At 49.3% G+C, this 14481-nt stretch overlaps 1 protein-coding gene across 1 annotated transcript; it reads right to left on the bottom strand.

The window, feature by feature from the left end:
- Positions 1-6083: 6083 nt before the first annotated feature.
- LOC140516107 (uncharacterized) lies at positions 6084-14278 on the bottom strand. The gene is made up of 4 exons (XM_072627068.1): positions 14098-14278; positions 10596-10637; positions 6874-8158; positions 6084-6226 (listed from the first exon to the last, which is right to left on the bottom strand). The coding sequence occupies exons 3-4, from the start codon at positions 8091-8093 to the stop codon at positions 6220-6222; spliced, it is 1227 nt and encodes a 408-aa protein (XP_072483169.1). The 5' UTR covers positions 8094-8158; positions 10596-10637; positions 14098-14278; the 3' UTR covers positions 6084-6219.
- Between the last annotated feature and the right edge of the window lie 203 nt (positions 14279-14481).

Here is a 14481-nt window from a genome sequence, read left to right as displayed (position 1 = left end):
TGTAGCCCAATAAAGCACAGAAGAGTCACGTCGTCACCTGTAACCAGTCAAAACTCTTCTCCTTCCCTCTCTGGGGGGTCTCTAGGGTTTTTTCAGGCACCTATGTGGCCCTCTGGGAAATCAGGGAGTGTTCTACTTGAGCCTCGAGTTAGGAAGTTACGAAGGGACATCTCCGTGAGTTCAAATTCAGCCTCCGGAACTTACCCTGAGCAAGTCCCGAAACCTGTAACCAGTTTCCTCATTTGCTAAATGAACTGGAGAAGAAAATGGCAAACTGCTCCAGGATCTCTGCCAAGAAAACCCCAAATGAGAATCATAAAAAAAATGAAACGGCTCTGTAACAAATCTGGTCCTGTAGACAACCAAATCCCCTACATTCCACCTTCCAACTTCTAGGTGTTCAGTTGTCCTCCAATGAGTACATGTATCCAGGATTGCGCTGGTAAATATTTAACAACGGGCACCTGGGGAGGGGGGTGGGCGAATGTGTGCAGAGATTTACGTTTAAACTGCATTTAAACTAACCTACTTACTTTCACGCTCTTTACCCTAGATCCTGAACAAAACAATAAATAGTGCCCTGATATGTAATGTTTGCCAATTTCCAGAGTATCGATATTCACAATGAAAATTTTAAATCCGCTCCAGCACACCTCTGGATATATCCACAGTAATGGGGACAAATTGGGTGAGGATTTCTATAAAAGGAAGTAAAGAGTAAAGACTATTTTGATACATAATTATCCCCAAGATGCTGAGAGTCCAGGAACATGGGACACCCAGGTCAGTCAGTGTCCACAGGAGAAAGTTACCCTATGCACAAACTGCTTCCTTCACGTCACCCTGATGCTAAGACCAACATATTTGATTCACTGGTTCCTCTGTGTGGGCATGACTGGGACTTCAGATCAAAAGTCCTTTGCATGAGATTTTAACCTGAATTCAGCCAAATGTGTTTGTGAAGGAAATACCTTATTGACAAACATCACTTGCATATTTCTTAAAGCAAAGATTATCTAAAGTTATATCTATTGGAAGTGCCCTACACACTGCATCCTTGACCTTTCTACCATCCTACATCTCTCGTCCCTTTCATTTTCCAACTCTTCCAAAAGGGTGACTCAATGTTCCCTCAGTGTTTCAGTTTGCTCACTCGCCACTCTCCTCTGGGTTCTTCCCTCAAAGCTCTCCTGAAACTGCTCTCCCAGAGTTCACTGATGACCTTCTAATGACCAAAGCTAATGGCCTGATCTTTTAAAAATTTAAAAAAAATTTAATTGCTTCTTTCTGCTTTTACATAACCGACATTGCTCTCAATGTCTCTTCCCCTATGGTGTCCCAGATCACCATTTCCTAATAAATAATAATTTAAAAGACACAAAAGGAAAGAGCAGAAGAGATTGCTGAAAATCAGGAAAACTTATCCGTAGGGTCTTTTCTTTTTAGGAAAAAAAAGTGTTTTATTGAAAGCCTAATAACTGGTTCATAACAACTGACAGTTAATTACTTTATATCAATGATTAAAATATAATTTCCTCCCTGTCCATGGCCACCCATCATCATAGCTCCCCTCCTTCTCAGAAATCCCAGAAAGTATCTACTGTCAGCAAAAATAGCATGTAAACACTTTGGACTCGTCTGGGAAGCCACGTCCGGGCATACACATGTGGTTCAGAATGGATCTCTACCTCACTCCCAGGTTTGGGGCCTGTCTGAGGTACTTCTCTCTCCCTTGATAAGTATCGTGTTAACTCATCACACTGTTCCCCTAGTTCTCTTCACTTCCCTTTGCATCAGATTAGACAGATCTCCACACTTTTCCAAATTCCTGTAAAATGGCCTTTTTCTCAGTCCTCATTCTCTGGAAACCCTAAGCAGCATTGGACACACCCTGGATCATCACTCTCCCCCATCCCCTGGCCTTATAGACAACACCACCTTCCGGTTCTCATCCTACTGCTCCCAAGTGATGCGTCTTGGTTCCCCTGTAGGGCAAATCATCCTCTTCCAGATCTCTTAAGGTGCTGCCTCTAGCCTTCCTCCATCCACACTCGTCCCTTGAGAAACTTCCTCACTCCCCAGCTTCACCTAGCACCTCCCCACAGATGACCTCTCTTCGGAGCTCCGTCCCCACACAGCCAACAGTTTTCAGCACATCACGACACAGACATGTCACTGACCACACAAGCCAGCCCAGCATCTTTCCCATAAAGCAGCTGCATCTCCTGACTTCACTATAATTTCCAGTGGCCCCTGTTCAAATCTTTAATCAAGCTCTTTTCTCTCTCACTTCTCACATCCCCATCATGTATCAACTCTGACTGATTCCAGCTCCCTGCTGCAGAAATCTTGTATGTGTCTCCTCCTCTCTATTTCTGCTGTGACTGTGCATCTTCTCATTGGGCTCCCCATGGACTACTGCAAGAGCCCACTCTCTCCCCCATCCAACGTATCTTTCATGCCAATGCCAGACTCATCTTCATTGATGATGATGATCAATGGTATTGGCTTTGCTCTGCTCAAAAACCTTCCATGGCTTCCTATGGACAATTGAGTCAAAGAAACTCAACCTCTTTTCCTGGTAATCGAGGCTCTCTGCAATCTGGCACTCCCTTTTCTTTCCTATCTTATCGCAGGCACCCCACTGAGCTAGTCTAGGCTCCAGGCAAAATGGTCACCTCTCTTTTCTTGGACCCACCACTCCCAGCTCTTTTCCACCTCCTCTGTGCCTTTGTTCTCCCTGCCAGGATTCCTCTCCCTGTCCTGCCCTCTCCTCCTTTCACATGTGCAATTCCTACCACCCTGTAAAATCCTATTCAAAAGTTACCTTCTCCACACTGATCGCCCCACTACATCAAATGGAAAAAGTATCTTTGACTGTAACCCTCTCTCCCTGCTGTTTTCTTATATATGTCTCTAGTCCACTACTCAGGTAACATTTGCAACATGCTCGTTATTTCCGGGTTGTACCCTATGAATGTTGGCCCCATGGTGGCAAGCCTGATTGCAATGCCAGAGGGATCCCAAATCCTCCCAAGGTGTCCCACCTGAACTCCAGCTTCCAGCTTTCTTGAAAGACTTCAGCGTACATCGTGTAGGCAAGTTTGCCAGTGTGGGTGAAAGTGATTCATAGGAATGATTTCCGTGAATCTTCTACCTTGATGAGTTCTGAGCCTGTATTAAATGATGGTGGCTTGTGGCTTCTGCTTCTCTCTGTGAGATGTAAGGCTCTGGCGCTCTGAGCAGGTCAGACAGTTCTGTGAGTCGTCTCATCACAGGAGTAAACAGAAGCACAATACCAAAAGAACCAAAGGTTCTGTCCCAATGAAGGTCTTCACAGGAACTGGGACTTTAGACATGACTTGGTCCTGAATGAATACCAGAAGGCCCAGCTACCAAAGTCATCTGGCCAGGGAGGGCAAAGGGACTGAGGTGGCCTGGAGCAAGTCACATGACCTTTTAGGGACCCAGGTGACTCCCTGAGACAATGCCTCCCACAGTAATAGACCAGGAATGTGTGTGGGCAATCCCCATGGACTGGTTCTCAAAAGACCTACAGTCTATAGTGGGGGATACAAGTCGCACATGGCCTGGACCTTAGGGACCCTTTGGTGGCATGACTGAATGATTGCAAATTAGCACAGAACAGATGGAGGACAGAAAGGTGGATGTGCTTTAGAGCAAAGGAGAGCAGAACTGAACAAGTTTAATTCAATGACCATGTATGTGGTCACTGCCCAGGCTGGGACATGTGGGTCCCTGGTCTGCTGGAGGGCAAGGTAAGGGAGAGAAAGGAGTCACAGTCCTTTGGGGGCGAAGATGTAGATAGATAGACAGATAGATAGATAGATAGATAGATAGATAGATAGATAGATAGATAGATAGATAGGGATGGCCAATAGATAGATAGAAAGATAGACAGACAGACAGACAGACAGATAGACAGATAGACAGATAGATAGACAGATAGATAGCTAGATAGACAGATAGATAGAGATACATAATCAGATCTGTGACAGGTCAATGCCCCTGACCCACCCTGCAAAACCCTGGGCATGAAGAGAGTCTGAGGGATGCTCCAGGAGGCAAACTGTCCTAGAATTTGGGTCATTATTTTGGGAAGGATTGGATGGCTACCAGGTCCATTGTGTGACAGTGGCACAGGCACCTGGGGACATATTGGAGTACTGCATTTGTTGCTAAGGCCAGACAATGTCCTATCTATCTCCAACCCAGTCAGGAGTGACCAGGGAGCTGGGGATGCCAAAGCTGATGAGAGGCTTCTCCATCTGGCAACCATTCTGGCTATCTCTTTGTGTTGCCTCTGCCTTGCCCTCTAATTTCCTCCCCCAGGAAAACTTTTAGCTGTCCAACATTCACTTGGATGAAGGAAAATGTGCCCAGACTAAAGACTGACTGCAACTATTTAGTGGTGGCTTGTCTGGCTCTGGTGAAGGCCTCCAAGTCACAGCAATGGACTGGGATGGCTGGAAACCAGAAGAGATCAGAGAGATCAGAGGAGCTCCCCTTTCTTTTGCAGTTCTGCAGCCTTCAGGGAAAGGCCTTATTGGCATGGATATTGCTGTCTCTTTTCCCAAAAAATGAAGGAATTTTAGAACTGAAAGGGACATTCATACAGCTCAGCCCAGCCCATGAGGAGGACAACATGAGAGAAAATCGGCCATCTAGCTCCTGTGTGGGCAGAAGTTTCACTGCCTCATTGAGATGAAGTCTGTGTGAATGTGATGGAGAGCCTTTGAGGAAGCTGTTTTTCACTACAAGACAATCACTTGTACCTTAGGATCTAGAAGAGGACACTCATGTGTTCAACTGAGAAGTGTATGTGACACCCTCTGATTGGACGGACCAGCAAAGAAAGGAAAACTACAATGAACACAGAACTTTATCAGTAATTCAGGTGACGAACAACCACTGCAGTGATGTACACACCAAACAAAAGAGAGCACACATGGACAGTGCGAGGCAAAGGCCTGGAGGCCCCAGCCAGTAGCCTGGTCCCACTGAGACGCTCCTGCTTTCCCCACCCTTGAACCCTGAGCAGCCAGTGCTTGCCCACGGGCAGTGCAGAGTTAGGGAGACTTGCTGGCCGTCCACTTCAGAGGGAGACACACGGCCCCCGTCTGGGGAGAGGGCACCTTGCTGCGACTACCAGTAGATAAGATACTTACTGCGCCTTCTAGGGAGCAGGTTGCTGGCTCCTTTGGAGACACTGCTGTGGTTCATGTTGCTTCCTGACTAATAAAGCTGGACTGCACGTGTGGAGAGCTTTCAGTGTTTAGTAATGGAGGACAGAGTGCAAGCAGTGTCTCTGCCTTAAAAGTAAATGGGCTACGGGCATGAATCAGGTGTCCCACTTTGCTTGAAAACCTCCAGTGTGCAGGAAGTCCCCAGGGTCCAGGACAGCCCTTTCCACTCCCATCCAGACCACAGTCCCCCTGATATTTCCAGTCATCCCGCCTGCTTCTGACACTTTAGGGTCAAAGGGAAGAAGGGTCATTCCTTTCCCACATGCCACCTTCCAGTGAGGGCTGCCCATAGTTGCTGGGAAGAGGATGAGTAGGTCCCACTGCTTGCCCAAGTCTTCCCTTCTCCAGACTCACTGTCCCATCTTTCCAACACAGGCCCTTCCCCATCCTGTTTTGTTCCCGTATGGAACCTGACCAGCTCACCAAACCCCCTCCCTTCTTTATCCCTCTTCTGTGCCCTATGGAACTTTGCTCCCATTCCTCTCCCTCATCCCTCTTTGTGTGATTGTGTGTGTGTGGGGGGGTGAATGTTGTCCTCAGGAGAGCCTAGCAGTCTCTACCACTCTTTCTGGAAAATAAACAGAGAGGTACAGCTGGGCATGCTGGATCACCGCCAGAGCGTCCTTGTCCTTCTGTCAGGTGGCAACAGGGGCTGAAAGGAAACTCCCTGAGGGCAGGGACTGTTTGAGCTTTGCCCTTGGCTCCCCAGTGTATACCCCAGCGCCTGGGATAGAGAAGGTTCATCCTCCCTGCCTTATGTTCTCAAATGAAAGCAACGATAAATTAACTTCACAATTTTTTTTTTATTCTTTTGCATCTGCTTTCACTTTAACAATATATGTTCTTCTGCTGTGGAATCTCATAATTTTTAAAGATATAGGTATATATTTTTCCACTTCATAAGCTGCAGAAGAGAGACTCTGAGGAGAGTCCCAGGAGAATCCAGGCTCCTTTAATACCTGCAACAAGATGAAAGCAAAAAAGGAGTTAGGCGGTGGTAGTTGTCAGAGTCCAACTCTAGAACCACAGAACCAAAACCAAAACAACACAGACACAAGATAGAACAGACACGTACATGGTCGTGTAGACATGGCAACACATACATGAGAGGTGCGGGAGAGAAGATTTTTGTCTTTGTTCTTTGTGATCTAGCATTAACGGAAAAACGAAAGAGACTTGGAGGAACCTGGAGAAGAATTCTGGCGTGGCTCTAGGGACACCTGAGGCAGGAAGAGGGGCAGGGTAGGAATGATATTGCACCTCCTGTGGAAGAAAATTCTCAAGTTCCAAACATCAGCGTTAGGAGACACTTCAGTAGGAAATCTCCAGCAAGATGGCCACTTTGGGTCCCCTGTGGGTGGAAGGCCTGCCTTTTAGCTCCCTCTTTACCTGCTTCTGGCCTCAGAGTAAAGGCATCTGGGAGAAACATGTGGGCAAGCTCCCCAGGGGCTCATGGTAATGCTGCTGGGGATTGGCAGAAGTGCAGATTGCCAACCCAGCTCCTTCTCCAGGCAGTGATGCTTAGCCAAAAAGAAGAGACACACAGAGACAGAGACACAGAAACAGACACAGAGACACACACAGCACGTGGGGCTTGGGCCCTTACTTATGTTGGGGATATGGGAAGGAGTTGACCACTCTTCCACTCTCGTTCAGAATGGCTTCGTAAATCCACATCCGATTGCTGCGGCAGGTGGGCCCACACTTGGTGGACTGGCACTGGGAGCACGGATAGAAGCAGCCCAGGCACTCTTTCTCCAGGCAGTCACAGAGATCTTCTCCATTCATATTCAGCCTGCCTTTCTCGTCGTATCTCCTCATGCCTCTCCTGCCACGTGGGACCCTCAAAAGTGGTTGAGCTGAGTGGGGGCCAGCTTGGTCATGAGGCCCAGCTTGGTCATCGGGCCCAACTTGGTCATCGGGCTTGGCTTGGTCAGAGGGCCCAACTTGGTCATCAGGCTTGGCTTGGTCATCAGGTTTGGCTTGGTCATCAGGCTTGGCTTGATCATCAGGCCTGGCTTGGTCATCGGGCCCAACTTGTTCATTGGGCTTGGCTTGGTCATCGGGCCCAACTTGGTCATCGGGCTTGGCTTGGTCATCGGGTCCAACTTGGTCATCGGGCTTGGCTTGGTCATAGGTCTCAACTTGGTCATCGGGCTTGGCTTGGTCATAGGTCCCAACTTGGTCATCAGGCCCGGCTTGGTCATAGGACCCAACTTGGTCATCAGACTTGGCTTGGTCATAGGGGCCAACTTGGTCATAGGGCCCGGCTTGGTCAAAGAGTCCAGCTTGGTCATAGGGCCCAGTTTGGTTACAGGGCGTGGCTTGGTCAACAAGGCCCCAGGGGCGAGCTTGGACACGGGAACCACCTCGCCCGCGGGCCCCTCCTTGGCCACGGCCACTACCTCGGCCATGGCCACCTGGGCTGTGGCCAGCAGCTCTGCCACGGCTACCACCTCTACTGTGGCCAACACCTCGACTGCGGCTACCTCGGCCCCGGCCAGCAGCTCCACCGCGGCCACCACCTCTACTGTGGCTAACACCTCTGCCACGGCCACCACGTCCTCTGAGGCCAACACCTCGGCCACGGTCACCATCTCTGCCACAGTCGCCAGTACCACCACGGGCCCCTGCTGCAGCACCATCCTTGCCTTTTTTCTCCCCAGCAGTCAGCTTCTTCTTCTGGGCTCTTGCCTTCTTCTCAGCCTCAATTGTCACCTGATGCTCATCTTCGACCACTTCCATCTCGACCTGCTTCTTCATGAGGCGAACTGATTTTCTCACAACCTTGTCCTTTTTCTTAGACAACTGAGAACAGGTGCTCATTTTCCGTCACTGGAAGGCAGCTTTTCTTGCTGCCTCAAGCACTCTTGGAAGTGGCTGCGGTATACCTTAGGAAGGACAGTAGGCACATAGGGTCACTAGAAGCCAGGTTATGTACACTAGTGTGGAGGGACATTAGATTCAGGGACCGAGAAAGTACATGGGACAAGGGTACTGGCTAGGTATGGAGCCTCAGCTAGGCCTCTGCAAACAGGGAGTTCCCTGAGCACCTCCCCAAATGAGGGAAAAGTTGGATGGGGGAAACCAGATTTGGGAGGTCACCTGAAAGGGGAAGCCAAGTCTGGCTCAGGTCATATCTCCTCTTTCCCCTTTGCATTTTGTTTCCCCCCTTCCCAATTCTCATTCTCCCACCTGTACCAGGACCATCAAAGCAGCTGACACTAAGGCCTGAAAGGGTGGCCTGTCCTCTCCACAGATCAACTCTTCCTTTGTGTGTATCTCTCCCCTTGTGGCACTGGCTCTCCAGTGTGGGCCACCCAATCTCCCAGGCATGTCTGGAAAGGCCAGCCTACTGCTCGTTTCTCCTCCTCCTCAACCTTCACCTTACTCTAAGCCTTCCAGGCTTGACTCATTGGTACTGGTCTTCTGGAAGCTGAGCTCCTTGACTGACAAACTCCCCTCCATCTGTGACCATTTCAAGTACCATTTCTTTCACCCCATTCACTGTAAGGGAAACCACAGCCATCAGAGCTGGAGCAAGGTGGAAGGAGGTGAGGAGAAAGTCTACTCTGGGAGTCTCCCAACTCCATCTCCAGCCCTTTGGCTTCTTTCCTGTGGAAAGCAGAACCACTGGGCTGGAGAGGGGCAGATGAGCTCCAGTGCATGAAGCTGCTGAGCCATCACTGCCACAGAGGCAGGGCAGGCAGGACCCAGTCTCCTGGAACAGAGGTCAAAGGAGATGAAGGGCAGTTTTCAGATGAAGCAAGGGCCACTCTCCAGGCAGGCTGGTTAGGGACTGGAGCTGTCATCTCTTAGCCTTACTGAGCTTCCGGGTGAGAAATCTCCCCTTACTCCTTCCCCTGGAGTCTGGCACTTTTTCTGTACTTAGAATCTTAGAGGTTTGTTTGGAGCAGAGGCCACTCAGTTCCCTGAGGTGGGGGAAGCGCAAACCAGATTCAAATGGAATTGGGAAATGCTGATCAGAAGAAACAATAGTCTGCAAGGGAGAGAATGCTCCTTTGAGCTTTTCTCAGGCAATTGGGCCTTCAGGGAAACCTTTGTATTGGAGGTTGAGGCCCCTGGCCTCAGGGCCTCCCGAGAGCTAGTAGCCTGAACAAGGTGTGACCCACTGATAGGTGCAGTGGATCTGCCAGACCAAACTGATGTGTTTTAAAGGAGAGCTTGTACTCGGGGATGGGAGGATGGAAAGGGGTGATAACAAATGGGGGAAATGGTCTATTTCTTCACTGAAATTAACTTAAGTGCATGTGGTCAGACAGCAGATTTACATGGTGTGTTCAATGCAGACAATAGGTTTGAACAAGGCGGTGTTTCCAGTGGGGGAGTGAAGGGGGCATGGTGGATATCACCTGACAAAAGATGAGCAAATGTCATTTACATCCCCAGCTGGGGAAAGAAAAGGTGTAGAGGGACAGGCAGGGCCATTTTGTCACTGCTGTTAAACAAGATATCTGTGCCTTCAAAAACAGGAGCAATTTAACGCAAGGAAGACGGGAGGTCAGAGCTGGCCTCAGGGACTTCCTAGCTGTGCTACCCTGGACGAGCCTCAGTTTGCTCAGCTGTAAAATGGGCATGAGAATAGCACCTGCCTCCCAGGGTTGTGGAAAAGATCAAATGAGCTATTTATTTGGAAAGCACTTTAGCACAGAGCCTGGCCCATTGCAAGTGGGAATAAAGGCCTGTACCCTTTCCTTTCTCCTTCCCTAGATTTTTGGTGATTAAGTCCACAGGAATCAAGAGAAGTGAAAATGTGTGCCAAGGGGAGGCTGGAAGCAAGGCTCCCTAACTGGACACTCCTAAGGGCAATTTAACATTTCCTTCCTCTTTGAGTGAGAAACAAGCTTATTCTGACAAGGGCTACATGGACCTCAACAGACTGTCCCTGGGGTACATGACCCCAAAAAGGCGAAAGCCTGCCAGGGCCATTGGTCATGGAGACCCTCCCTCTCTGCAGAAAGGCCCCACCCCTTTCATCTGGCCCCTGCACTCAGAATCCTCAGATGCTGAATGATCCCCCAATCTCTCCCCCTCCCCGAGGCAGTGAGCTGGGGCAGCCTTGGGCAGGGAGACTCAGAGACAGAAGCCCTTGCCTGAGGCTCCAGGACGGAAGCCCATAATGGAGTTGGGCTCACACTGGGAATGTCCCAGAGAACTCCCTACAAAACAGAGAGCTCTCTAGGGGTGGGAGGGAGAAGAGGAAGACCTGGCCAGGGCAGTGAGCTGAATGGCTGCAGATACTAACAGCCCTGGGCCTGGATCTTGCCACCCACTGCATCTGGGCTTTAATTGCTATGGGTAACTTGCCTTTAGAGTTTTCCTCCAGCTAAGTCTTTGTCCTGGACAAACCTGGAACAAAAAGAGACATGGGAGTTAATGAATGGGGTTTCTGCCAAACCAGGAGAGTCACCAGAAGGAGCTCCCCTGACCTAGTGTGTTTCCCAGGGTGAGACTCCACAGAGGGGCCAGGAGTGCTCACTCTCCTGGCAGAGTCCACATGTGGATGGTGCCAAGAGAGCCAAAGCGAACAACAAAACCCTTCTGGCCCTTAGGGAGCTTACATGCTGCTGGGGGATACCACCTGCCCTCATGTGAGGAAAGGGAAAACCTATGTCTGAGGCCCTTAGAGGCTAAACACTCTCCTTGATTTCACACGTTTCTTTCATGTCTGGACAGGGGTCAGAACCCAGATGTCCTGATTCTCAGTTCAATGTTCTGTCTTTGATTGGGCAGGTGGAGAGCATGGGGGGAGTGGGGGCGGGGATTAGGTCCAGTGGCAGGATGATCAGCCTATCTCTTCCTATCCTGTCCCTGAAAGGATGGACCCTCTCAGTGGCCCCCTATGCAGTTTAAGGGCCCAGCAGGAACATGGCCATTTTAGGGGGCTCTTGGCAGCAAGCCAATGGGGATAGACTGTGGGAGGGAGGAATAAGTCCCCAGGCAGGGACACCAGGTAGGGCCTCCCCTCCTGTCCAGCAATAGACAAGAGGTCATGTACCTCAGATGTGGGCCACTTCCCTCTCCCCAGGACCTAGGATGAGCCAGGGGTCTCTTAACTCCTTTCTTATTAATCAGTAAATTACATTTCCACCTAGTTTTCATGATTCCCCTAAATGCAGAGCCCCAGGCCTTTGTGAAAGACCATTTACATAATAAGTAAATAAAATAATAACCACATAACACATCATTTTCTTACATTAGATCACTCTGTGCTGAATGCCCTGTAGACACATGCCCCCACCCCCATTCCTGGCTGGCCAAGGGGGTAGATGGCCCTTGGGTGAGGCCTTCCAGAGGCCTGAGCCAGAGAGAGGCTCCTTGAACTCAGGCCTGGGATAAAACACAATCACACAGGCTTCAAAGGCCCCAGAAGGTGCCTTCAGAGCTCTGCCTCCCCAGAGCCCCACCCATTGGCCCCTACCATCTAAAGAATGGAAAAGGATGAGAAATGAACCCTATTGTGGTTATGCCCTCTCAGATCTCCCTCATTGCCCCTCCCACAGAGAATGGCAAAGGATGAGAAACGAGGCCTACCTCTGCCAGGAGCCCCTCACAGACTCCCTTTCTTGAGGTCTCCCAAGCACAGAAAGGAAGGAGCCTGCACTGCCCTCTAGGGGTTGCAGGATGCAATGGAGGGGAGGAGAGGGGGAGGGGCAGACAGGAGAAGGAGGGGCCAGAGAGTCAACTCCAGGGAGGGAGGGGAGCACTGCTCTTCTCCCAGGCCCTAGGGGAAAGATGGATTTGGGGACTCAAGGGACCTCCCACAGTCATCTAGGAAAGTTGCCTCCTTTTACAGGGGACAACACTGAGGCCCAGGGAGGGGAAGGACTGGCCCTTGCTCACAGAAGCCAAATTTCATCCCAGATCCTGCACATCTAGAGAACAGCCCAGGAGCCAGTCTGTCCAGCCTGCTTGCCAGTTCCCTGGGATCGCTGGGAAACACACTGGGTGCACCTGCTGCATTAGGCACCAACCATGGGGCTGGCACTGTTCTAGGCCCTGGCCATTCAAGTCCCTGTCCCTCACCTTCCCCACCTGGGCTTCCACCAATCACCCAAGCTCACAGCCTTTGGCCCCTTCATCAAGTATGCATTATTTATGTGTCAGTTCATAATATATAATATATAAATAACATCCTATTATATCACATGAGCCCTATTGAATACCTGTAAAAACTTCCTCTCCCCAATATCAGTTGTTCAAAGGCCTGTTATTCATTTGGTCAAGACCTCATGAAGCCTGAGGCAGCTTTTATCTCTCAGTACCTGGGTGAAACACAACCATAGTGGCTTCAGTGTCTCCCCTCCCCTCAGACTCCACCCCCTTGGCATTCCCACCCAGAGAATGGTAAAGGATGAAAAAGAGGTCTACCTCTCTCAGGAGTTAGGTCTACCCACAGTGAGGGAGAGGGGCAGAAGGAGAAATCAAATAGTCCTGCTCTGCCTCCAAGAGGGTTTACACATGGTCATTTGGGAAAGCTCCTGAGTATTACAAGAGGGGAAACTGAGGCCAAGTGAAGGGAAGGGACTGATCCAAAGTTATACTGGAAGTAAAGGTCAGAAGAATTTGAACCTATATCCTCTGACTCTAGAAATGTGTCTATGTGCTAAAAAAAAAAAAATTCAAGGAGGATGAAAAGGGATGGAAGGTGGATAGAGGGAACCTTGGAAGATGAGCACTGGTCCAGACCCTAGAGCTTCATGCCCCAAAACCCTGTTGCCTAATAAAATAAATTTAAAAATGAATCCACTGTGCCTACAAGGATGGTTTTGAACTGAATATTCTGTGGAGTGAGTCAGAGGATTTGTGTTTGAAGCAGGGGAATTTAGCTAGAGGACCAGACAGGATATATTATTGTTTCAGTTTTGCCCCCCAGTCCTCCACCCTCAGTAGCATGAGACTATGCACACAGTAGGGGCTTTTAAATAAACGTTCTTTCCAATGGACATGCCCTTGCCCATACAGATTTTGGAGGGATTCATAGTGCATCCAAATCATCCCTCAAATCTTTGCTCAAATAAAAGAAAGGAAAAGCCAGGTATTACCAACTGAATGAAGGCTGAATTCCTATTTGATATAGCAGTAGATTTGGTTTTGGTTTAATGTGCAGGACAATCAGCCTGTCTCTTCCTGCCTGTTTCTGCAAATATGGACCCCCTCCAGGACCTTTTGTACAGTCTAAGGACCTAGCAGGTAGATGGCCATTTTAGGATGCCCTTGTCAGCAACCTACTGGGGGGAGGCAGTTGGGGGAGGAGAAAGCCTCCAGGCAGGAGCCTGGCAGGCAGCTAAGGACCCTCTCTCATCCAGGTAGAGCCTCCCCTCATGGCCAACAAGAGAAAAGGGGTTGTATTGCTCTCCTCAGCTGTGAGCCCCCTCTTTTACCCCAATCTCTAGCTAATCCTGGCATCTTTTTATCTATTTTCTTATTAATCAATAAATAACATTTCCCCCTATTTTTTCACGATTCACTTAAATGCAGAACCCTCAGCACTTCATGCAATATCATTTCTATAACAATTAAATATCAATCAATCATACAAAATAACATCATATTATATTAAATTACCCCCTATTCAATGCCCTGCAGAGACCCCCTCCCCATTTCTGGTTGGGCAAGGGGCTAGATTAGTTGAGGCCTTGCCAAGCCTGAGAATCCTGAAGCAGCATCTTTCAGTCAATCCCTGAATAAAATACAGCCATAATGGCATCAACACCCCCAGAAGCTCTTTTTGGTTCATACCCCCCCAAAACCCAGCATCTTAGCCCTCCCAACCAAAGGATGGAGAAGGATGAGAAATATGGCCTACCTTTTTCAGGAGGCCCTCAGAGACTCCCTGCCTCAAGGTTCTCTGATGACAGAAAGGAAGAAATCTGCTCTGCCCTCTAGAGATAAAGAGATGAAAAGGTGGGCACAGGAAAGGGCAGAGAAAAGAGGAAGGGTGGGAGACAGAGGGGCAGGCACAAGGAGAGAGAAGAGCAGAGCCAGATGTGCTGCTCTGCCCCCAGCAGGGAGAAGGCGGAGTTATGACTGGATGGAACTTCTCACAATCGTCTAGGAAAACCTCCTCCTTTTATAGGGATAGAAATTGAGTCCCAGGGAGGGAAAAGGACCGGTCCTTACTCACACTGATATAAATATCAGAAGGCAAATTTACATCCAGAATCTACAATTCCAGAGAGGGAGACAGGAG

The sequence above is a fragment of the Notamacropus eugenii genome, chromosome X (assembly GCF_028372415.1).
Source record: "Notamacropus eugenii isolate mMacEug1 chromosome X, mMacEug1.pri_v2, whole genome shotgun sequence".
Lineage (NCBI taxonomy): Eukaryota > Metazoa > Chordata > Mammalia > Diprotodontia > Macropodidae > Notamacropus > Notamacropus eugenii.
This window is presented reverse-complemented; position numbering and strand designations above follow the sequence as displayed.